The sequence below is a fragment of the Trachurus japonicus genome, chromosome 22 (genome assembly GCF_045865225.1).
Source record: "Trachurus japonicus isolate A0001 chromosome 22, Traja_1.0".
NCBI classification, from domain to species: domain Eukaryota; kingdom Metazoa; phylum Chordata; class Actinopteri; order Carangiformes; family Carangidae; genus Trachurus; species Trachurus japonicus.
The window spans coordinates 9,739,419-9,764,556 of NC_140928.1; the positions used below are offsets into that span (position 1 = coordinate 9,739,419).

The 25,138-nt window shown below is 41.4% G+C and overlaps 1 protein-coding gene across 5 annotated transcripts in view; it reads left to right on the forward strand.

Moving 5' to 3' along the window:
- Positions 1–25,138, forward strand: part of sash1b (SAM and SH3 domain containing 1b) — a 46,994-nt gene that overhangs the window by 18,724 nt on the left and 3,132 nt on the right. For 2 of the 5 annotated variants that reach the window (XM_085768167.1, XM_085768170.1), the window contains exons 3-17: positions 15,935–16,063; positions 17,208–17,258; positions 17,627–17,676; positions 19,429–19,472; positions 19,859–19,945; positions 20,061–20,173; positions 20,446–20,547; positions 21,555–21,687; positions 22,180–22,583; positions 23,084–23,158; positions 23,257–23,400; positions 23,507–23,639; positions 23,954–24,123; positions 24,222–24,428; positions 24,798–24,948. In XM_085768167.1, coding sequence (XP_085624293.1) covers positions 15,935–16,063; positions 17,208–17,258; positions 17,627–17,676; positions 19,429–19,472; positions 19,859–19,945; positions 20,061–20,173; positions 20,446–20,547; positions 21,555–21,687; positions 22,180–22,583; positions 23,084–23,158; positions 23,257–23,400; positions 23,507–23,639; positions 23,954–24,123; positions 24,222–24,428; positions 24,798–24,948 — 1,993 coding nt within the window. Of the gene's footprint in view, positions 1–12,723; positions 12,899–15,934; positions 16,064–17,207; positions 17,259–17,626; positions 17,677–19,428; positions 19,473–19,858; positions 19,946–20,060; positions 20,174–20,445; positions 20,548–21,554; positions 21,688–22,179; positions 22,584–23,083; positions 23,159–23,256; positions 23,401–23,506; positions 23,640–23,953; positions 24,124–24,221; positions 24,429–24,797; positions 24,958–25,138 lie in introns of those variants that run through there. The other 3 variants (XM_085768168.1, XM_085768169.1, XM_085768164.1) reach the window with 3 other exon arrangements.

Here is a 25,138-nt window from a genome sequence, read left to right on the forward strand (position 1 = left end):
TTTGGTTTTCACACCACACTTGATGGTCTTTGTTATGTTGCTGGCAATTCTTGAAGTGTCCTGCATGACATGAGTTTGCAGTTATTCCTAGAAGAAGTCCTGTCTGCACCTCATGAGGCAGTGTCTGCCTGCAGGCAGGCTGCTTCTATTTGTGGCTCAAATTCACTGTCTTGAATATTTATCACTCAAGCCGGGCTGTTATGTTTCATTTTAATGCGCCTAAGTGTCTGAACATATTACTCAGCTGACTGTGGTCCTTTATCACTCAGTCACATGGTTGAATCTTGGATGAGCTGAACTTCAAAAAGTCTCTTAATGAAATGGATTCCAAGATAGGTTCCACAAATTTGCTTGTAAAAAGCTTTGGCAGTCGAGTAAACAAGGGAGAGGTCAGAGTCGCTGACATTTAGCTTTCAGCTTCTTAAAGTTCCTCTCTGGAGTCATCCTTGCAGAAAAATTGATTCGAAGTGCAAGACATTTTACATGGATGACATGAGACACAGACAGACCCACACAGGTTCAATCATGGATGTAAACTTGTTAAGTAAAAGATAGCTTCTTGGCTTGACTTTTGGCTCAGCTTGTCATAGCTTCGCTTTTTTTTTTATGTGTATAAAGTTCCTGCAGTCGATTTAGTCATGGAAAGACTTTTATAGACATTTACTTTTAAGCAGCTATGGGACTGACACTGTTTTGTTTTTTTCAGAACTGATTAATTCCCTTTATTGGGTGTTTGCGACCAGGGTTTAGAGCAAATGGGAATTTAAAAGCAAAATATTTTCCATTTAGCGAGACAGGTAGACTCATCCATGTTTTTTTTTTCCCAGAGGGGATTTGTCAGTGTCTTAAAGGAATATACTGATGGCCTAGCCGGCCTCGTCCTAATGTCATAGTCAAGGTTACAGTATGTCCCAATCAGAGGCACTGTATCCATTATTCAAGCAGCTTTCCGACATTAATCACATAATGGTCTCCACGGTGGCCAATAAAGTCTATACGAGAAACGTGACTGTGTTCCTCTATTATCACATTAGTTCTAAAAAAATGGATGCATATAGGCTCGTCGCCATATAAGTTTTATATATTGGATGTGACAGGGAATTTTGCTTTGCTATATACATTGTTTTGTTGTCAATAACCTGCTTGATCTTAAAGAAAAACAGTTTTTATTATGTACATGTAGGCTATATAGCAAAACTCTTGAAAAATAACACTGTTATTAATCTACATTTTGCTCAGATCTGCTATGATGCATGTACACTGTGCACGATTAGCATCTAAAGTTAGATATTTATCAAGCTGTGCAAGACAAGCACCCTTTTGTCAGTGTTGGTGTGAAATTTATGTGGAACAGTTTTAGTTTGATGTTTTCTATCTGTCGTCTGTTGGCTCCTGTGTAAGTCTGAGCTGTCTGTTCCCTTGTTCTCTTCACCATGTGATTGCAGCTCGGGGACGTCAGTAGATCTGTGCTGACATCCCTTTGGAAACTTCCTGGAAGGGACATTGTTTGTTATTTTTTCCTCCGAAAAATATGTCTGATGTCCATCACGTGTTTTCTGTTTGACGTGGAAAGGAGAGCAGTGATCCCACCAAAAAATGCTTCTATACACTGTAATGCCTCTGTTATTAAGCCCTCCTTCATGATCATTTTAATGCAATATGATGATGATGATGATGAGGATGATGATGACAGGCATCACAAACCTCAATCGCAACCTCAAAAATGACCTTACACTGTAGCTAGTTATTCATACAGTATTAGTGAACAAAATGTTTAGCAAGACTGGTTCAAAACCTGATACTGTACGTGGCTGGACTGTGAATGGGGGACACTGATGTCAAAAACACCAAATAGATAAATGAAAAACAAAGACTGAGCTGTGTTATCATTTGTAAAACATCCATAATTGTTCATTTTTGTTATTTACTGTTTGTTTTATTTTTGTCCTTCTTTTATTCTGTGTTCAGATAAACTTTCATTCATCCATTCATTCACATCATAAACATTGCCATTACTTTAGCCATAGAGAGAAATAGAGATGGAAATTTTGGAGAGAGAGCAAGAGAGAGTAAAAGAGGATGATACTGTAACTGTGTTGCAAAAAGACCGGCCTTGAACCTTGACCACTGGGGCGTAGACGAAGTCCAATACACACAGTAACTAGAACGAGTGCTCCTTCATTCTTCAGACATGTCTTTAGTAGTCATAGCGGTTACTGTAGTACAAAGCCTTGTGGCTGGTGACTTCTCTCTCTCCTGCTCAGTGTGTCCTATGTTTTGTTATTCCTCTGCCTCCTATAATAATAATACGTCAAATGAAAGCTGTTTTTTTGATAAGGATCAATGTTTTGGAAAGTGATCCATGTAATTCCTGAGCAGCTGGGAAGCCAAAGCGACTCAGTGTGGGACATTGGGTGTAAGAACCATCACTCAGTCAGTCAGAGACATTTGTGATCATAAGGCTGGCCCAGCTGTTGCCATCCATCCAGCATTTATTGCTTGCCTGACTTATATACAGTATACGCAGAACTGCTTTAATGTTAAGGCATTTATTTCCCTTTTTCATACTCGCTTCATAACACCTGAGCGGAAATAATCCAGAAATCCCAGCTGGTTGCCAAATATTTTTGTGACCACTGGACCGGATGCTAATTTAGCTCCTTTTATGCGGATTTTCCCAAAGGGCAGTGTTTGGGGTTTGTCACCAATGAAAATTGTTCCAGAGGATGCCCTCTCACAATTGTCATAATACATATTCATTCTTTGATTGTGACAAGGTTTTCCTTTTTATTCAGTGTAATTACACTCCAATTGTTGCAACTTAAATCCCCTTGTATAGACTGACTCATATCCCCTTGAGATGACCGCTGACTGTTCAACTGATGACACTGGTCACACTCTGGATGGCGTTTATGTTAACATCTGTGGTACTCACCTTCAGTGTATGAGCTAATGATGCCCAGTGGAGAACGTGCTGTGTGATCTACAGCATTATTTTCAGCTTCACTGGCAAATCTGACATCTGTGTCAGTGTCACACATGCCTGCCAGGTTTCAAACAACTGTGGAAATCCACTCAAATTACTTAATTTGACATTTTTAAAGGGACAACGAGGAGTTTCTCCATTGGCAGAACGAAAAATTCTGTGACAATAAAAAAGTCTCATATTAATGTGGATGAATCTACGTTACCCACACTTGTTAATGGGCCCATTTTTGATAAATATATCGTTTTGTCTCTATTGTTATTTTGTTATTATTAATGGTGGCGGAAATGCTGGGCGAGCCGACTAGCGTTTCCTTACTTTCGGTTTCGCGGCGAGTCATGAGAATAACGCTGCCGAATCGCCGTTTATGGTCGGAACTACGACGGTATGTGATCGTCTTCGAACCTCTGACTTTAATTCTTGATGAATGAAAACATGAGTCTGTCTTGCGCCGGTTAAAGAATTTCACGGTGCGCGCGGAGGCTCATAAATGTAGTGTGAAAACGCTTCGCTTTTCCAAAACTCCTCGTTGTCCCTTTAAATTATTTTTTTCCAAAAAGGGATTTGTGGGATTTTTCTCTTTGGAAACATTGGTGTGTTTTCTATTATTTCTATATTTAGTTTTCATTCATTTCAAACTTAATGTATTGCAGATGCAAATGTATTTTCTCTCTAAAAATTGTTACCAATACAGCCTGCCAACATTACCAGACTAACATGTTAGTTTAGTTCACACATAGATTTTGCTGCAACAGTCACGGCGTGCCATATGAACAGCTGCTCACATATACTGTACCTGTAAAATCTCCAGTCAGTTGTGTCGGTCCTAGCCGGAGCTGCTTGGTCTTTTTTTTTTTGAGGTTTTTGGCTTCTCTTACTTGCTTTGGCTGGAATCACATCAATAATTAGCCAGCCTTTCCACGTAGCCTCAGCTGCTTAAGTGAAATTACATGGATGAACGACTGAAAGGAAATAAAATGTGCTCAGCTGGGCTGTTAATAGAAAACCAGGACGGCTGTGCCTGTGCTGCCTTCTCTAACTCGAAGAAGAAGAAGAATTCGGTTGCACCTGTTCTCACTGAAAATCAGACCGACACGCACGCACAGACACGGATACACACCTGAGAGGGTAAAATATGATATTTACAAGGTCAGCCCTCAATTTAAGTAAGATTATCTTTTTTTAATACTAAAAAGATAACCATGACAGGAACATTTATTTTCTGCCAGGCACATGGAAAATATGTGACGTCAAACAGCCTTTGCGTCCGTCTGATGGCTGAAACTGTCTACCTGATTGTACAAAGGGAACATAAAAATGAGGATGTGGATGTTCTGGTGATGGTTGTGATGGGGGAAGCTACAGAGAAATGCAGAATGTGCGTTTCTATGAGGAATGACAGGAAGCTGCACCAGAGGTATTGTATCTGCTCGCTCACTCTGCAGGATGGGCAGAGCAAATGAAAATTTCTCCCATGACCCCCGCTGTGACCAGAGTTGGCAGCTGACCTTCCTGTTGGATTGTTCGTACTGTTGGAAAAATAAACAAAAGATAAAAACACAATTTGTTTTTTTTGATTAAATATGTGGAGTGAAAATTAGGCAATGCTTTGTATTCTTACACCGCATTCAATGAAATGAATTTATTTAATGGCAAATAGTGGAACTGACTATGTTACGTAAATTATAATTTCCCGTATTTGCACATATTTCAGAATGACAGCATAATGCAAGCATGAACAGTATGTCGTCAGTGAATGGCTAATTTCAGTAGTAAACAGACTGACTCAACCACCAGGGTCATCCAGATCTCTCCACATAATTACACTGCCAAATGCGGTAGACAGGATCACAGAACCACCACGGCTGAGTCTGCATTAAAAAAAAAAAGCTTTTTGTCTGCCAGCTGATTTTCAGATTAGATGAAAAATTACTATACATGATGTTATGGTTTTTACTGTCTATACATTTTTGCCAGATGACTGGCTATCCGGCAACTGTTGGATCGCTGCTAGATCTGCAGCATTTCCGCTTCGGTTTTGTCACAAATGGATAAACTTCTTGTTAAATGAATTTGTTCTGTTCTCATAGAGCTGCAACAGTTAATATACGACTGCATACATAACATGACCGGCAGAATGTAAATGGAAACTACTGCACTGTACAAAGTTGGAATCATTTTGTTTTCAGACACATTCCTCTTTTTATTCCTATTTATACACATCAGTACCTGGTGCAATGATTACATACTGAGTCCCAATTAGCAGTTTTGAGAATATATATACTTTATCTATCAAGAATTTATCCCATAGGTAAAAAAAAAATATATATATATTTTATTCCATCTTTATGGGCAAATAAAAATAAATAATTAAAAAAATAAATTAATCAATGGAAACTCTGTTTGCCTTAAGGGGCATAACAATGCCCAACATTTGATAGTTTCAGGCTCCCATATGTCAGGGTTTTCTTTCTTATACATGTTAGTTATAAGAAACTGGGGTGAGCGTGATTCCATGAAATTATATTTGTACACATTTCAAGACAATTTCACAGACATTGATTGATCCAGTCCATTCATGGTCTTAAATTTTGGAATACCCGATTTACAGCACATATGCCCCAATGTTACACATAATCAAGTAATAATTCAGTTCTGTTGTATTATGCATTTATTTTATTTAGTTTCTTCTCTTCTGTTCTCCACAGAATGCTGCCCATAAATATAGACTCTCAAAGTTTCATCACCACTTTGCATTTCTTCTTGTTACATCCTCTCATTTCTCTCTCACCATGTCATGGCCTTTATTTCACCCCTGAATTAGAAAGGCTTTCTCTGAATCACAGTATGTGAATCATCTATTTTTATTATCCACATTCAATATCCTAATGCATGGTCTTAATTTAGAATCTCCTAGAATGGGATTTGTAACATAATACATGATAATGCCTCTTTTCATGCATCACGTAGCAAGTGGGGCCATCCGACTGTAGTCTGAAGTGATAGGGAAGACTGGGTGACAGTGCTGAGGAAATAATGGAGAAAAGACATTAGGCCCAAAGGGATAGAGATAAAGACAAACAAAGGACAAGAAAGTGGGACAAAAGAGATAAGAAAACTGAGGGTTATGAATAAGGAGAGCAAAAGACAGAGGCAGAGGTTGTGATTTTAACAAAAGGGAAAGCATGTGATGACAGAGCTGGAGCGAGAGGTAGAGATTTTCAATCAGGAGAAGGATCCATGGGCCACCCAAGCTTGACATTCCTCCGGGAGGGTGAGGAGGGCCAGATCTGGATGAGCTTTCGATCAGAACAGGGGCTGCTCCACTATTACCTGACCTAAAAAAGAAATAAATCCATCTGAGCTGAGAAATCCCAGCAGTTTGACTCCGTCTGACGGTAGATTATCTGATAAATGACTTAGGGTGATCGGTGTTTGGGTTGGCAGCTTTGAGCACCAGGGTGTAGCTATAATTTCATTTGTGCTCTGAAATCTGTCCAACATAGTTTTTCAGATATTGATCTTGTAACCTGAAAAGAAAACTATTGAAGTTTTTATTAACCATGGTGGAAGCCCTGATTTATTGTATTAGTAGACTTGCGTTGCATTTAGGATCCACAGTGTGTGTTGTGTGAATTATATAGACCAATGCAGGCGAATGTTTATAATGCATGAACTTAATCATTTTTTTATTCCCAAATGCTCATGCTTGACTTAATGCAGTTTAAGCATTCTGCATTATTAAAGTTTGTATGATAATAACAATACGGTAGATCTAAATGTACCTCAGAAAAAAAAAAATCAGTTTAATGTCATTATATTTTGTGATGAAGGCATCTGCACAGTGAGTCACCGAGAATACACTGACTATATGCTATAAAAGTAGAGATACCACTTTATACATTAAGGCAATTATGCCTTTTATTTGATGGTAAATTATAATGAAATCCCTCTGAGTAATTTTTGTCCAGAACAAGGGCAGGTTTTATTGTTATAGTCCCAACACGTGTTCTCCTGCTTAAAAACCAGCAGTACAATTATTACACACCGTACAAAACGGCTGCAGTGCTTTACAAGTGAACACTATTTTTAATTGATATGAAACTTTAATGAGGCACATTGATTGCGAAATGTGGCTGTGAAGATGTTACAGCCCTTGGCCACATGTCAGCCCTAAAAAAAGAGGCAGGTACTGAAGAAGAGATCAATTCCAATTAGTCAATGTGTACATTTATTGACTTTTGAAACATTGTGTCTTGAAGAAAGTGTCTTATTCCCTGTGAAATGCATTATAGAATGACGAATATGTGAGATAGAGATAAATATTTTGTAGCATTAATGATATATTCGCATTTTACTGTTTGCCAACACGTGGAGCAGCGAGAGGAGTATTTGTAATTAAGAAATCAAGGCTCAAGAGCTACGTGACAATAAGCAGATCAGAATCTCATTTGTTGTTGAAGAGACATGAAACACTGAAAGCGAGAACTTGTCCTGGATGTTAAACTATTTTCTAACAGGTTTTCAGGCTCACTATAGATCCTCATGCAATTCTTATGATGTCAGTGCACGCTTGGCTAGCTGCAGTTAGCATCCATTAATGGATGTAGTGGCTCTAAGGTGAATGTCCTTGGGATGACAGAGGAGGAGACGTAACATCTGAGAGCTAAGAGGGGAGGTGGGCAAATTGAGTTGGACAGGAGACGTTGTCATCGGCTCTGTTGGGATGTCTGCAGTTGTCAAAAGGGGCATGTTAAACCAGAGAGCGTGGTCCTTCTGAATGGCTTAAGTACCTCACCACTGAGCGTTGAGATCAGGTTCTCGGAGATTCAGAGCTCCCAGAGGGGAGAGCCGGCTGGCAAATCTGGTAGAGATGCTGGCTGTGACTAGACAACAGGAGGACGTGTTGTCAGGAACGTCTGAGTAAGATCTCTCAGTAATTCCCTTAGTAGGACACCAACAGTTTTGGTTGTGTCCTATAGGAAGTGTCGGTCAGCGAAAGAAAACAGGCTGCTCTGTGTGAACGAAGAGCAAATACAGACACCAGTTTTAATTAAATCTATTCATGAGATGTCATTGTTAACTTTTTTTTTTTTTACATCAGTCACTTTTCAGTCCAGGGGGTCCAGTCTTTTCCTCTAACTTATTGCAGCGTACTGTGCCGTGCTGTTTTCCCAAGTCAAGTGAATGTCTCCTTAGCATGTTTTTCCCACAGAAAGTTTCAAAAGAGAAATGTCCGGAGGGTATTTTCCTTCCTGATTGGAGCAGTTCACTTGTTTTTCACACCATGCAGAACGACCTCATTCGGGGGGCCCTTTGCCCTTACGGCGCATGATTGACAGCTGCCCTTGACTCCTGCTTTGTATCTCACAGGAGGATCAGTGGATGTTGTGGTCTTGTGAGGGGGTGAGCAGCCACGCTCATAATGCAGCTAGAGACGTTGCGAGCTGGCGGTCGTATCTCGGGGCCTGGAGAGGCAGCACTGTCATAGAAGGGTAATTACCCGAGCACATAGGGGTGAGGGGCAAATGAAATGATTTCAACACCTCTGAATTAAATTATGGTCCAAGGAATAGGAACAATCCACAGGCTGCATCGCCGCAAACTCGGAACCGTTCACAGAGCCCTTTTGCAAACGTGAATACACATGATGTCTGTGGGTGTGAATTGTGTTGGATTTTAAAGGGGGAGGTCTTTGTATTTGTTTTCCAGCACCACTGAATTAAACATGCTCCGAGGACTGGGAACAATCTGCAGGCCACCCCCGCTATAAAAACGCACCGCCATCCAGAGGGGATTTAATGCACACAGGATTTCCATGCATGTAATTTAACTGAAATTTAAAGGGGATGATTCTCCATTTGATCTCCCAAACTGCTGAATTAAACATGCTCGAAGGAATAGGGACAATCCTGGAGCTGCTTCAAAACTGGTTTAGATCCAGCACAATCCACAGGGTGCTTTTGCAATAATAGATTATACATATTTCCAAAAAGTGGATTTTTGAGCCGAGGGCTTTTTGGAGACTAAAGTTTCCTGCATCTTAATCTGGGATGTGTGTCCTGCTAGTGTTTTAAATCCCCATCAGATTTGCAGAATTTAGTGCTGCAGACAAAAAGGTTTGTTTGGTGCCTTCTGTCTGCCCTTTTAATCTTCTTTGGCGTTTCACTCACGTCCTTTTTTTAATCCGGACACCTGGCTGCATTTTTTTTTTTGGCACAGCAAAACAACATTGTAGTCTTTAATTTGCTTTTCGGAAACTGCCTCTATTTCTGTCATGGATCATCCACTTGTTTGGAATGAGTGCACCATCTTCTACCGTGAAGAATCTGTTTGTAGTCATTGAGCTCCGTCCCATTCAGACTGAGAGCGTTAGAAATCTCCCGTGCACTGAAGCAGGCCTTTTGTCTCTGTCACCACAGTGAGAGATATTTGTTCAGAGACTGACAGAACGAGACGTGGAAGCAGAGCTGTGTATTGCAGGCCTTTGCCAACGCGCTTCAAACACAACCAGGTATTCTATATGCAGCTTGTGTGTCTGTGACTGACACCATGCATGTCACAGCGCGACCCTTCTCATCAAACTCTCATTTGGGACTTGTCACAATCCACTTACCACTCAGACATGAATGGTTAAGCTCTTCCACTGATCCTCTTTTTCTCTTCAGGGAGCCCCAGGGCTGTCAATCTACGCTGGGCCCATGGGTGCTCCAGAGCAACAGTCATTCCCAGTATCACACGATCCTTTGGTCATATCACTGCAGTCACAGCATTGATAGCATTTCACTTGGATGAGCTTAGAAATTTCAATACCACATCTGCTCGCCTGTTTGAAAACACTAAAAATAACACAAAAACAACAAAAATATATTGTCATCAAACTGAAGGGAGACAACTTTTTTTTATTATTATTCTAAAACATGGAATATATAGTGTTGAAACCCACAGACAGGTGTCTCAAAAGGCATGCTGCAATACAGATATTAAAATACAGCAGTGAGAAAAGTCATAATTGCAGTATCTGTTACAAACAGTACTGTATAATAAATCTAATAAAGAATAATGGGAAAAAAAATATATATATAATATATGTCTTTGGCTTGTCTAAAAAAAAAAAGATTGAACCTGGTTTGATTCTTTTAAAGTTTTTTTTTTTTTTTAACTTTTTATTTTCCATTTTTCCACAAAACAAAACATTCACTGACATAGGACCCTATGAATTGAAATACAAGTAAATAAAATGCAATAGAAATACCATAAAGAGAAATCAGACGGAGAATAGATACTATTTGCACCAAAGGGAGTAACAGCAGTACAATATCAATCCTAGAGATACACGACAGTCTTATAATAACCCATATTCCTCCATTAGTCCTCCAAATAGAGAGTAATACAGTTCCACCTTTGTTCAAAAGTGTCCATTTTCAGTTGTAGACTTGCAGTCTCTTTTAAAGTTTTAAAGGTCATGTGAAAATCTAGTAATCCCATTTTCTTCATTTTATTTCATGACTCTCCCTGGTTTGAGAAATTACTTTGAAGTGCAGTAATGAAACCTTGAAGTTAACTGTAACAGAGATTAGATAGATAGATAGATTGGACTAAATATGTACAAAATAAATATACATATTGGACATATAAATAGAAATTTTCCATGTCGTGTGACAATGTGGCCACCCATATGCTCTAGTCTCTCCACAGACACATGAATTGCGAGTTATCTCCACAGGGATCAAAGCTCAGGCGCTCCAGGTCGGTGCAGGCGACTCGGTGGTGAAAGTGAAGGAGCGGGCTGACACGGAGGAATGGCGTCCATCTCTGGGCTCCCCCCTGTGCGCCGAGGTGACGTGCAGTCTGCCGCTGTGAAGCCAGGCGGAAAACTGCCCTTTCTGGCATGAGCTGCATCGGCCCTTTGGCACCATGCGCAGAACGTACCCCCTCCACCATCTCCACCATCTCCACCATCCATCTGCAGCTCGGCCTAATCTGCTGCCTCCTGCTGCAGATCTGACACTGGTATTGTTACCTCCTGCTGCTCGCTGCTCCGGAGTCAGTGGTCAGTTGCTAAAGATGAAGATTATAGACAGTGGGGTCACGATTACAAAGAAGATGCTCAGGGTTATTTCTCCACCCTTAATCTCACTGACTAATACTATACGAGCAAACGAGGTCACCAACCCTGATGCTTACTTAATGCCTCCAGGATACACAAAGATGCATTTGTGGTCATATGGAAACACAACAGCAGTGAGAGTGGAGGGAAATCCTGCTGTTGTCTCTACAGCTGTTCATCTGCAAGTCATGGTTTCAAGTTTAAAACATTCATTTGTCTCCTCATACACAGACATTTTCCTGACATAAATACACTTTGTTTAGGTTAAAAGTGGATTTAATGCTGCCAGTTCCACCTCTACCACCTCCAGCCCTTTGTCACTGACACAGGACTGAGTGACTGATGTGTTGATATTGTAGACTAACTATTTGCTGCCATCTGCTGGTGCCCAGACCGCTAATGCTCAAAAAGGATCTGACTCGCAGGTCTGAGCAGCACTCAGCTCAGACGTTCATTCAGATTTTGTGAAAGTTGCCTACTTTTTATGAGACTGTTCATATTTCTCTGTTGAGGAGGAACAAGAATGATGGGAATGAGTCAGTTCCTCCATATTTCGCCTGGTGTTTTGTATCTATTTTAGGTCTAGTTGGTTATCGATATGCTCTTTTGCATTGTTTTATTTTTTCCATGTATATGATGAATGGACTCATCAGGCCATGTTGGCTTTGATGGACCAAAACAGCAACTGCATTCTTAAGAAAAGATTATGCCAACACTTGACCACTGACGGTTTTACTCTAACTGTCAAAGCCTTTAAACCTTTAAACCTTTAAAGGACTTTGCTTCCTGCTCTCAGGCTACATTGCTGACTAATGAGCTCTGCACTGACACAATACAGATAAATCTGGCAATGGGAGACTCGACTCATACCAACACAGCCTGAGCTCCTCGAGCATCAGTGTTTCCTTTTTAAAAAATATATATTATACTTATGATTGCCATTGAAATTTATTTTATTTGTCATTATTTTTATTATTTGGGGGCAGAAAGTATTTTAAGTACCAAACTGGCACATTCCTCTGCTCAGCGGAAATGTAAATGCAACCTGTGTAAGTTTTGACCACTAGTATTGCTGTGGAGCCATGTTTTCTTATATGTACATATATCTAGTTGTTTCTTATTTTGTTTAAAAGTCACAATTTAAAACATTTAACAAACAGAAGCAAATGGATTTAACACACCGGCCTCGAGACCTCGACGATGCCCAAACTCCCAAACGTTGTGAGAAACACTAACTGTAAGTTATGTGCACATGGAAACTACGGTACTGAACAGTGCAGCTTTAAATTGATAATTCATTCAAAAAAAAAAAAGTTTGTCCAGAGGGAAACCTCCATATCAGCAGAGGGAGACATACAGTAACTGGTGGATATTGAACATTATGAATCCAGCTCTGGCCTGACACATCACTTCAACCCTCCTGCAGACATAAACAGGCAGACTCACTCTCACACATTAAGAGGTGGTGGTTTATTTGAACATGTGAGTCAGCCAGTCCTTGTGGGCCGCAGCTGGAGAGAATACAGCAGCCCCACCCAGCAGCACCAGCGTCATGTGCGGTTGCTGCAACTCCCCCCACCCCCTCCTCCACCAACCCCCCACCCCCCAGCCTCCCCTCAACCAAACTCCCAGTGATTTATGCAGGCCAGACACCCCTCCCCTTCACTTCAGGATGTCCTTGTCCTCCTCTCAGTGAACTGAGTTAAGTTTCAAAACGTAGCCCTTCACTTAGAGCAGTGTGGAGGAACTGAGGAGCAGCTAGTGCTGGGGAGCTACCGTTGGCAGCCAGATCCCCGTTTGTGGTGAGTGTATTTTTATGTTTTGCGCTGGAATGTGGTCCTATGGTTAGAGCTGGTCTTTTTTTTTTCATTCATTAGAGGAAAGTTTCAATGTAGAGACACGTTTTCAATGTAGATAGCTTTGTTTCACAGAGACAACTTCATGTGTGCATCTTAAGCTTTCCCCCCCGGGCTTGATTGCTGCTTTTAGTCTGTTAATGAAGACCTTCATTTAGTAGAAAAAGCTTGAACAAGTGAGTGCTTGTTCTCACATGATCTTTTAATACATCAGTCAATACTCTGTTTAAAACATCCGCGGTCGTCTTTCACGGAAGAGTCAACGATGTCTGTATAACATTATAAAATTCAGTGACAGTCATTTAAATTAACTTAGTGGATTACCTGATGAATGAATGACACAGTTTTTTAAAGTCACGTGTTCAATGTGCTTTCTAGTTTTCAACGTGGGATACATCTTTTCTGAAATAAGGACAACACATGTATGAGCATATCTACTCTTCAGTGGATTTGGTTTATTAGGCCCTCTCTGGCAAGTATGCTGCGCTGCTGCATCAGTCCAGATGTGGTAGACTGTTGATTACAGTTTCTGACAAACTGACTGATGGGCAGAAATGGAGTGGACTTAAAGTTAATTCTGTTGGGACATTTATTATCAGAGAAGAGAAAACTGAACTTGTTGACGTCTGAAGCCGGAGCAGTCTAAACCACCTCTGGCTCAAAGCAAAATAAAAGCCACACGAACAATGTGTCGATACTTTGTGACCCAGGTTTGGTTGCTGAAAAGGGGGTGAGACAGAACAGAGGAACTGTAAAAACACTCATTAGGCTCTTTAGGCCCTCGGGGCACATGGATCTTTTGTCTGCCTATGAGATGCTCCCAGCCTGAGAAATGTGACACCACACTTCTCCTCTTCAAGCCTCTGTGGTTGATGTCTCATGCTGCAGTTTTGGCTCAGAGACCATTAATTTAGAGACAGCACACTGGAATATTTTCCTAAAACTACCATTCTGTAAGAACTCTTGGCACGAGAGAGGAACCCGTATTGTTTATTTGATTTAACATTCAGGTCCGTTTTGTTTTTCCATATGCCCGGGCTGTGTTTATGTTGATCTGTAACTGGGATGTATACACACGCACCGTGTCCAATAAGCACTTAGGGCAATGCAATATCATGTGGCCGTGTCACAATAGGCTGTTTATGTGGATCAGCGGCTGTCTGAGGCGTGAGCTGCTGCAGCCAGGCACAGTGCAGAGCCTCTCAGTCGGCCTCGTCCTCATTTCTTGACTCTATGAAAAGCAGCCAGATTTTCAGGCCTTTTTCGACCCGGGGGCATGTCATTTACCAAATGAATGGTTCTCTTTGCTGGACAGTTGAGCCAGTCACAGTCTATCATGCCACGAGACAAGTGAGCCCACAGTATTGGTTTTCACTGCAGAGGACTGTTTTCAGCAGGCACATTTGCATACCTCCAGGGCATGGCATGGCTGAAACATAATGATGATAATAATAATAATGCATGAAACAGTTTATGGACATAATGGGTGGCTATTACTGAAGATCAGACACAGCTTGTGTTCGTCTGTCTCAGCCCATGACCCAAGCATGACGAGGAAGCTGTCATCCTACGTGTTTATTATCCACAATATAATCATTTTATATTTTACTGGTCACATCGTCTTTAATTCTTGTTTGAGTGCATAAACAACCAGACAGGAGCACTCACAGAAGCAGGAAATAATAATAAAACTTTATTAAGTGTAATTAATTTCTGTATAATTTATTTTTATCTTCATTTATCTCCTTTACACTAACTCTAACAACAATTGTACACAGCTACTCGCGACCTAACTCAAACACAAACTCCACAAATCTTGGTTCAAATGAGAAAAAAAGATTAATTTGTCAATTTTTATATTAATTTGTATAACTTATATTATCTTTTCCGCATATTATCTTTTCCCCAATCTAATTCCACTCTAGAAGAGGTACAGTAGTGAAAACTGTTCATATGACTTTATTATTGGCGCTTAGATCCATTAAACTTTTTCGAAATGGTGAAATAAATATTTCACCACTTCCCCCCACTGGGCCTGGAAACTTTACTAGGGCTCAAGCCAAGATAATAAAAAAGAGGCTTTATGAAACTCAATTTAATTTTGGATAACTTACTTTTACAGCAGCTGCGATCAATAGTTTCATATTATTCATACAGTAGATCACATGAGGCATTTCTTTCTGTGACAGTGGTGAGGTTTGCCCTAATTGTTTTGGTTCACATTATTCCACTCAAAAGCATCATTTCCAGATGCAGCGGGCGTTTCGAGCGAAAAACCCTCTGTGCTCTACTCTGTACCTGCTCCTCGATGGTAGACAGTTTGAGTTATCAGCTTTAGTCTAGAACAAGTCAAGGAAACAGATGTGTCGATTCTGGTCTTAAAGGTCAGTAGGTCATAAAATTCAGCAAAAAATGATCTGTGATGATTTATCTCTTGTTCATCTTCTCACGTGGCAAAAAGCATATAACCTCAGCTCGCACAATCGTAGGAAACTAAAAGGAGCTCCATCGAGGAGTCAAGACAAAGACTCTTATGACTGAGTGACTCTTGTGCTTCTTGTGATTTACGGTAGACTGAACCGTGGCCTCTTAAGCCGACTCCTGCTTGCTCCAGCGGGGCCGAGTGAGAGCTGCAGCTGCGTCACACGGTGCTTCCTCCGGTCGGGGGGTCAGGTCTGAGTAGGGCTGAGGAGGTTGAAGGGGGTCAGCGGGCAGGAAGACAACATAATGCTTAAAGACAGAGGCAATATCACAGCTGGATGTCTCTGATGCTTTTACCCCTCCTGGTGCTTTATCTCTGTGTTTCCTGGCTTGTTTGTGCTGCTGCTCACCGCACCAAAGCTGGAAACAATGGCTTATCAAGACGGCGGTCAGTATTTACAGACGTCGCCTGCTGTTTGGCATCTTGCTCAACATCCGTGGGGTGTCCTGTGCTCATATCTGTGTGAGAGTGTTTGTTTGAATGCTTGTTATCTTTTGCAGGATGGCTCGGTGGGGAACTTTGATGACCTGGCTCAGGAGTACTCTCAGTATTACGGCACCCCCCTAAGCGACGTGTGTGAAAGAATGGAGGAGCTGCGGAAACGGAAAGTAGTGCACGATGCCGAGATGGTAAATGCTCCTTTTTTTTCTCGTCATCAAGAAAAAAAAAATCTAATATCTCAGCAGCACCCAGTGACTCATGTTCCCTGTGCTGTCATCTTGCCGAATCGCTCAAACATTAAGGAAGCAGCCTTGAGGTAGATAGATGCCTTCCATCTGTTTATACAGTGTGAAGTTAGATCCAGCAGCAGGTTAGATTAGTCATCCTGGCTCTGACAGAAGGTGACAAAAATCCTCCCAGCTAACACAATCTAAAATCACATTAAAGGGATAGTTCACCCAAAATTCAAATTTCACTCATTATCTACTCACCCTCATGTCGACTAAGGTAATAATAATGGTTGTGAATGGGGCTCACTTTTCTTCGTCCAAAAAGACACACCAAAAAACATCCAAATACCTCCATACTGCTCGTCTGTAATGTCCCTCTTGTATTGAAGCCCCTGACACGAGAAATTGTTCTGAAAAAAATTAAATAAGTCTATATTTTAAGCTTGTTTGTAGCGGAAGCTCCCAGTGTCTCAGTTCACTGCTCTTCCTGTGCCAAATCTCGTGTGATTTGCACTGACTGGCGGAACAATTTCTCATGTCGGGGCTTCAATACAAGAGGGACATTACAGACGAGCAGTATGGAGGTATTTGGATGTTTTTTGGTGTGTCTTTTTGGACGAAGAAAAGTGAGCACCATTCACAACCATTATATGGACAAATACTGCTGCGCGGACCCCCCGTAACTCAGAGAAGGCACGGAGGACTCTGAAAATTCTCCCAGCCCTTAGTCGACATGAGGTTGAGTAGATAATGAGTGAAATTTGAATTTTGGATGAACTATCCCTTTAACATATTATTATCTTATTCCTCTAATGGCTGTAGGTACATATTTAAAAAACATAAAATTGCTTCAACTTGTATCCATCATGAATAAATGTCAAACAAGCAAAAAGTTTAATTTGAATCTGTGAAAATCAGCTGATAAAATCCACCTGTCAGCACACACATCATAACCGGGTAGCTACACATGATTGTAAACCAGTGTTATCCCATAATGTTGGCTGGTTGATTCAGTGAGATGAACATCATGTCTATTTCTGTGTTGTGATGATGACATGACACTATAATTTACTCCTCCACTTCCCCTGCCTGTGCGTTTCAGGGAAAGATTGACTCAGTGGCCACATCAGTGCAGCTCCGCTCGGAGATCCAGGTGAGTGTCCAGCTCCCGGTGTGTCAGACCCCAGGAGAAGGCCACTTCCTCCTCTGTGCGTCAGCAGACGGGGCTGATAAGAGGGAGAGGAATTGCCTTGTCATGACTATCCAGAGCAAAAAAACTGAGGCAGAAGAGTAAAAGTAACATTTCACTGACCTTGATTTTGACTGTTTTGTAGACACCAGCTGACAAGATTTGTTTTTATTTGACAGTGAAACAAATGAAAAACAAACAAGTTCCTGAAATTCTTCTGTTGTTAACCCTGTTTTGTCTGCTACATATTATTTTTGCTTTCCTCCGAGGGAAAATGCTCTGATTTGAAAATCTGTATGTATTTATATTCACACATTTTTCCTCTCCTTAAGGAATCCCTTGGACTCGGCAGCGCCACATCCACCCCGGAGTTAGAGAGGAGGTAAAAGAAACTCTTAGTTGGAAATCTACAACTTCATTGTTTTATTGGAACACTTGATGCGTGGGCAAGTTATTTTAGATAGCAGCAGCAGTAAATAACATGAACTATTACAGTTTTTTGCACTTCTATTTAGTCTAATGATGTGTAGTGTTATAGATTCACAGATAACACAAGTATTATTTATTGAAGTCACATTTAAATGGAGGCTGAACTATGATTTCTTCTCTCTCGCCCTGTGGACATGTGCATTTCCTCTGCTTCCTTGTGCCCTCCAGTCACATTTCTGAAGCATTTCTGTGTCACCCCTGAACTTCCTTCCTTCCCACCATTGTGTCTTTTGAAGGATTTCGAAGATTAGTCATATTTTGTCATTGGAAAGCTGGATAAGATGAAAAAAATTAGTTGATGACTAATGATAATGCAACATATTGATTTGATTTAGCATGTTAAGAAGTCAGGCTCTTAGAAATTACACAATATCCGTGCTTGGAATGATTTTATTATTGTAAACGGCCGTGTGTGTCTACAGAACCTGGACAAGAACACACCAGACAAGTCTCCGTCTGTAACTAAGCGCATTCAAACAGGATTCACAGGAAACGAACACTTCCCCCTAGTGGAAGCAATACATAAAGCTGGAGGAAGCTGATGTTGGAACCACTCCACTATTTTTACATTGACATTCAAAACTGATATCTGATCAGTTTAAAGTTGTGTTTCTTTCCCATTCAGTATATTACTTTTAAAGCCTCTATTTAAATTAAGATTTAAATCTCTTTATTTCCCTTTTCAAGTGGCACGAAGTTTAATTTTTTGGGTGGGTGTATCTTGTTTTCATCTCAGTGTGTGGGGTTGATTATTTACTGTGGTGAGTGTGAGCATGTTACACAAGTGAATTTGATATGAAATGATCTATTCTGATGCCAAAATATTTCAAATATTTAGTTCTCCCACATGTTTTTCTCTGTGCAACCTGGAAGAGGAACAGAAAAGGGCTTGTTATACCGTTTCACCCTGGAATATACATGCAGTTACTTTTGTTTAGTGTTACCAGAGTAATGCAGAGTGTTTTTAGACAGGTTAACAACTTCATACCATACCAATATATCCCAGGCCACATGCATTCAAGGAAAAAGATGTACAACATCTCCTTGAGTTGCAGGTTGTGCAGGTGTTTCATGTGTCTGTGGTCAGGGAGGAGCCTCCACTCTGGCTGTAGATGATGCGTGACCTGAGAGAAAGACTGTAAGAGACGGACGGTTCTGCATAAACAGGACAGAGAGAGAGAGAGACAGAGACAGACAGACGGACAGACAGAAAGAGGGAGGGTGAAAGTGTGCAGGGAATGCAGAGGCCACGTTAGCGCTGCTGTTGCTGCAAAACCCCAACTGGACATGAAAAGGCTCTATTGTTCCTGCAATGGCCGTAGAGCACTGACCTCTGTTCATCAGCCAAGAGCAGCCAGTCTTTTTCATCCGTTTGACCACTTTGATTTGCTTTTTACTATGATGCTACTGTCATGAGGGACAGTGCGCTTTTGTGATTTTTTATTTTGTATTTCCTTTTTTTTTTTTTTTTTTTTTTTTTCTAATCTGACGCAAGTCTAGAGGATAGAGAGTCATGTTGAGGGAGATGGTGGGATAGCAGGGAAAATGAAGAAAATAACTTTGGAAAACAGGTATTGTTCTGTTCAGGGGTTTGATTCCTCATTTGAACTGTTCAAACAAAGTCAATATTTGGTTTGATTTTCAGGTTTCCTGTGCACAAATCCAGCTCTGATGATGGATCATCAGGAGGTGAGTTGAAAATTTAACATCAATCCTAATGTCATAAGTTTTTATTTTAAGTTGGATCTGACGCATGTGTTGTTCTCAAGCTATTTTACACAAGACTAAAAAATAAACCACTTTAAATCTATTGTTTTTGTATGCATTAGTGTTTTGTATGGTATATTAATTCCTGCATATTTTTCTTTCATAATAATAATGTGGAGTAAATCCTTACACAGACTTAATATTGTCTTCATGCTTGTGTGCTTCTGAAAACACTGTCGATTAGGACGTAACATAATATTTGCTATTGTTTACTTCCTCTGAGCTGGATTGTTATATTTTGCATCAAGGGTTTTAGAGGTTGTATTTTTCCATCCTTGTTTTAAGTGTTGTGTTTTTTTACTGTTCAGGTAAATTGGATGGGAAGAGGAAGAGCAAGCCTTTTTGGCAGAGTTTCCGAAAGTCACAGAAAGGAGTGACGCGTCAGATTTCAAAAGGTATGTTGAAGTCGTAAACATAATGTGTTTTTCACTTGAGACAATAATAAACCTCTTGGGCGCTGTCAGTCGTGTGCAAATCTCTCAGCTGTCATTTCTAAATTTTGCCCGACAGGTGATGACGTTGGGTTTGTGGCCAGTGAAATTACTATGAGTGACGAAGAGCGGATCCAGCTGATGATGATGGTGAAGGAGAACATGATCTCAATAGAGGAGGCCTTGGCACGGGTACGAAGACTCCACCTCCCGCCTGTCGCTGCTGACATGTTTAAGTTACAGCTGCTGGATCTTTCTGCTTTGTCATGAGACAAAGACCACTGTCCTATTGGGGAAACGCTCTCAGACTTTTTGACCCCGCTGTAGACACACAGTCAAAACATGATGTTTTTCTTACCATGTTTTCTCCATCTGTCAGCTGGTGTGCTATTTATCATTTGTCAGACTTTAGACAAAGCAATCTGTTTCTGCAGTAGGCGCTAACAGATTCATCTTTTTTCCAGTTGAAGGAGTTTGAGGTACAGAACCGACAGACGTGCAGGTCTGATCCCACAGAGTGGACCGATCCCTCCAGTCCCAACACAAACGACTTACTCAACTGCAACGTAAGTATCTTAATCTCACAGTTTGAGGACACTTTGGTAGCTTTTTAAATGCTAGATCAAGACTCCAGGGAGTGCGCTGTGCATGAGGGGGCTCTGATCGACCGGTGCCAAGGCTGCTGAGCTGTTGACAGCGCCTCTCTCTTTCCCTCTGTCCCTGTCCTGGCGTTGAACCGGGGCCCCTCTAAAGCCCTGCAGCTCAGGGCACTCTCCCAACTGCAGGGCACTGGGCGGACTTCTATTCATCGCTGTCAAAGCGCTAACCCCCTATTGTGCTGTAGTGTGCGGGTGGATTCAGCACAGGGCCCTGTTATGCAGGTCGCAGCTCTTTTATGCATGGGTGGGGTGATTAGGGGGCTCAGGTTCAGGGCACATTTTTCAGATTTGTCTGGATGGCCTGACTATTTCTCTCTCTGCTCTGTGTGTGTTCTCTTGTCACTTTCTCTTTCTGCGTGATGTTTGTTTCCCTCTCCCCTGCTGTCTCTGTTAATTACAAACAAATATCTTCTTACCAGTTTCTGTTGTTTATCTTTAACCAGTGATCAGCTTTCATTTTTCACTTTTGACGTGTGTTACAGATGCAGACACACCGCTCATGTTTTGGTTAAACAGTAACCCCCAAAAATATATATGACCCATATGTATCTGTCATAGTTTCACTCGCCTTTGTTTCCAATGAGGGTTAAGGTGGTTTCCAAGTAACTCACATTCAGTCTTTCACACGTATTGAAAACGTCCTCTGGGCTGTTTTGATGAAGGACATGTTGCACAGATGTTTGTGTGGCCTTTGCTCAACACTGTGGTTTCCTACCACAGTTTTATATTAGTGTACAAGTACTTTCCACTGTAGGCTGAGCAGGTACCTGCACCCGTGTCTGCAGCATGTACACAGGTCACATACCTATTTTAATTTGATAACACATAGTTATTTTACCAGAACTACAAAGCTCTGTAGAAAGATGAAACATTTCCTATAAATAAAACTCTTACCTCTCTCTCTCTCCCATCAGCCCTGTGACCTGTCAGACAATGAACAGGAAGAGTCGGTTACGTTCAGGAGACTGCATAAACTGGTCAACTCCACCCGGAAGGTGAAGAAGAAGCTGATCAGAATCGATGAGTCCAGGAGGCCAGGAGCTGAGGGTACTAAAAAAAAGAAAAAAAAGAAACACTATCAGACTTTATCACACAAAACCCAAATGGATGTTGCAGCCTTCATAGAAATGTTGTAGAATCTGTGTTTTCACTGCAACTTGATGAAAAGTGATGAGAGAGAAGTTTCAGTTCAATGCCGAATAGGTTCATGGATATTTTGCAGCATTCAAACACCAGCATGTGTTCACAGTAAGAACATACTGTACACTGTAATAGGAGGTAATTGACATCTGTGACAACACAATGTTGCATGTGATGCAGAGCCGAGAGGAAATATCACTTGTGCTGGATCTAATTACTGTTTGACCAGCGCATTTGGCTGTAATAACAGTTTTTACCATGTTTTTACCAGCTGTAGAGTCTGTGTGAGTAGATTATTTAAGGACAGGCTATTGCTTCATGCTGTTGCTTTTTCTGATACTTTTCTTGGCATTTTATGACTCGTTAATCTCCTCCCTTCCCCTGTTTTGACCTGCACAGAGAGCTTAAACATGGACGGTCTTCTCTGTGGAGATGCCAGCGGCCCACTGTATTCAGGTGTGCTGAAGAAGCCTGCTGTGTGTCCCGTGGACTCTCTGGCTTCATCTCTGCAGGAGCAGCTCGTGTACGACAGGGACTCCGACAGCCTGACCACCTCCCCCTCCTCTAGCAGTCTGGACACCTGCAGCAGCCAGAAAATCTTCCAAGCCTTCAGCAAGTCCAGCGAGATTCATCCTATTCATCCGGAGACAAATGTCACGCGGGAGGCGGGGGAGGCAGGCGAAGGAAGTGGCTCCTCGTTTTCGGAGACAGACGGTTGCACTGAGGAGGAGCCCAAAATCGCTCGTTCGGTGACCGATGGAGAGCTACGTCACCGTATGCTCAGCCCACTCAGCCACCACGGGGTGAGTACAGAGGAAGCTTTGCATAAAGACCTTTGTCTGGCAAGTTGGCCACGATTAATGTTACTGTTCTGTACAAATCTTTTGCCCTTCAGTGTAACTGCTGCTGGCCAACCTTACCCTCCTCGATTAGGCAGCAAAAATGCCTGCAGTCCAGTCTCACTGCTCCACCACCACTACCACTGGTGCCAATGAAATGTTAATTAGGGACCATAAAAGGCTTTGTTTTGTACATTTCTATGTGCAATTGATGATAGAAAATATCATTATCATCCCTGTGCTGATATTTCATGTTTGTTTCAGTTATTTTGTCCATAAATATACAGTTTCTATACATCAGTCACTGTTTCTTGTTTCTTCTCACTTTCATTATGTTTTTAGAAATGGTAGTGGATCTTTTTGCAACCTTTTTTGAGGAAAAAAAGATATTTTCTGCAGATAGTGGCTCACATGCTCTAAAAACATTAACATCTGTTCATGTTTTTGTTTGTTTGTTTTCACAGAGAGCTTGTAGCTTTGGAGGATTTGACTTGACCAACCGCTCGGTGCACGCGCTCATCTCTGAAAACGATAACATTGTAAGTAACTGGCTGTAGGCCCTGAATCAAAATACATTGAATTTATATTGTTTGTCAAATTTACCACCTTTTTCTCTTCTTTTTTTAATGTCATTTAGAACAAAGAAGGAGATGGAGGTGTGAGAGATCCAGTTAAGTCTCCACCAACATCACGAATCTCCCTGGGCAAAAAAGTCAAGTCTGTGAGAGAAACAATGAGGAAGCACATATCCAAGAGATACCACTGTTCTCTCTCTGAACAGGTATGCACGGTCAATATTTTACTTTACAGAATCATGTGTCACTCTTACTGTTACTCTTACTGTAGATTGTGCAAGTAGTGATTTGTTTTTCTCCTCTGGATTTTAGTCAAGCCCAGACCGCATGTCCAGCTGCCCTCACTCTCCTCAGATAGACTCAGACTCTCTGGAGAAACCTAAGCTGAAGCCAGGAGGGTCTGTAGAAAGTCTGAGGAGTTCCCTCAGCGGACAAAGTTCCATGAGTAAGTTTGTGTGTTTGCGGTGTGTGCGTTTGTGCGTGCGTATGTGTGCCAGCCCCATCTGGGCGTACTTGCTAGTAATTCTCCTGTGTTTGTTTTAACTTGCCCTTGGAACGCCAGATGTGTGATGTTTATTAGACAAACGATTCAAAGACAATAAATCGCTTTAGGTAGTCTAAACTCTCTGTGTAAAACTGTAACATCTGGCACTTCTGTCAGATTGAAAGGCATCAGAAATATTCTCAAATACCAGCAGCAGACCCGTGTGGAGACTTGTGGTCTTGAAGCTGCTCATTGTCCTGTTGTGGTTTGTGTAGGTGGTCAGACGGTGGGCACCACCGACTCCTCCAACAGCAACAGAGAAAGTGTGAAGTCTGAGGACGGGGAGGAAGATGAGCTGCCTTACCGCGGACCCTTCTGCGGACGTGCTCTAGTTCATACAGATTTCACCCCCAGTCCTTACGACACTGACTCGCTCAAACTGAAGGTAACAATCCTAAATAAACACACGCATACACACTAACGCCTGGTGTTAGCAGATAACTCTTCTCAGAAACTCACGCCTCACTTGTTTTGTTCTTTCAGAGCGGTGACGTCATTGACATCATCAGCAAGCCGCCAATGGGAACATGGATGGGGATGCTCAACGGGAAAGTCGGCACCTTCAAGTTTATTTATGTGGATGTCCTGAATGAGGAGGAGGTGAAGCCCAAAAAGACACGCAGGAGGAGGAGGGCCCGGCAACCCAAACCCACCTCTGTGGAGGAGCTGCTTGATCGCATCAACCTCAAAGTAAATCAAACCAGTCTTCACACACAGATGGAGGAATTTTTTGTGAACTAAAAACATATTTTTTTCCCACAATTCAGAGTTGTTGTTGTTCTTTTTAAACCACAATTCAAAATTATTGCAAAATGATTTACTTACTTGGTGAGAGATGAGAAGATTAATTCCACTCTGCTTAAAACAAAAAACCTATTTGGTTGATATTTTCCTAAAAAAATATTCCTGAAAATTTGAAGATCATGGGAAAACACTGAAGGCTGAATTTCTGAGTTACAGCCTCTAGCCTGCACATTTCTCAGCTACACTTCAACTGAATTTTCCCACATTTTTTTGTTGATCTGTTTCAGCATCACTCATCCTTCTCTCTCTCCACAGGAGCATCTTCCCACCTTCCTTTTTAACGGCTACGAGGATCTGGACACGTTCAAGTTGCTAGAGGAGGAGGACCTGGATGAGCTGAACATCAGAGACCCCCAACACAGAGCTGTGCTGCTCACTGCCGTGGAGCTGCTGCAAGAGTATGATGGTGGGTCAGGTAAAAAAACAAACAAACAAAACAGTTGCAGTGTTTTAACTCGCTTGAGCTCTATTAAGATACACAGAGATATTCTTGATAACAAATCAAACATGTGCCAAATTTATCTGTATATGTCCGTAAATGTACAGTATCTGTTTACATGTCTGGTTCTCCTTTGAGAGCATACGATGTGACTGTC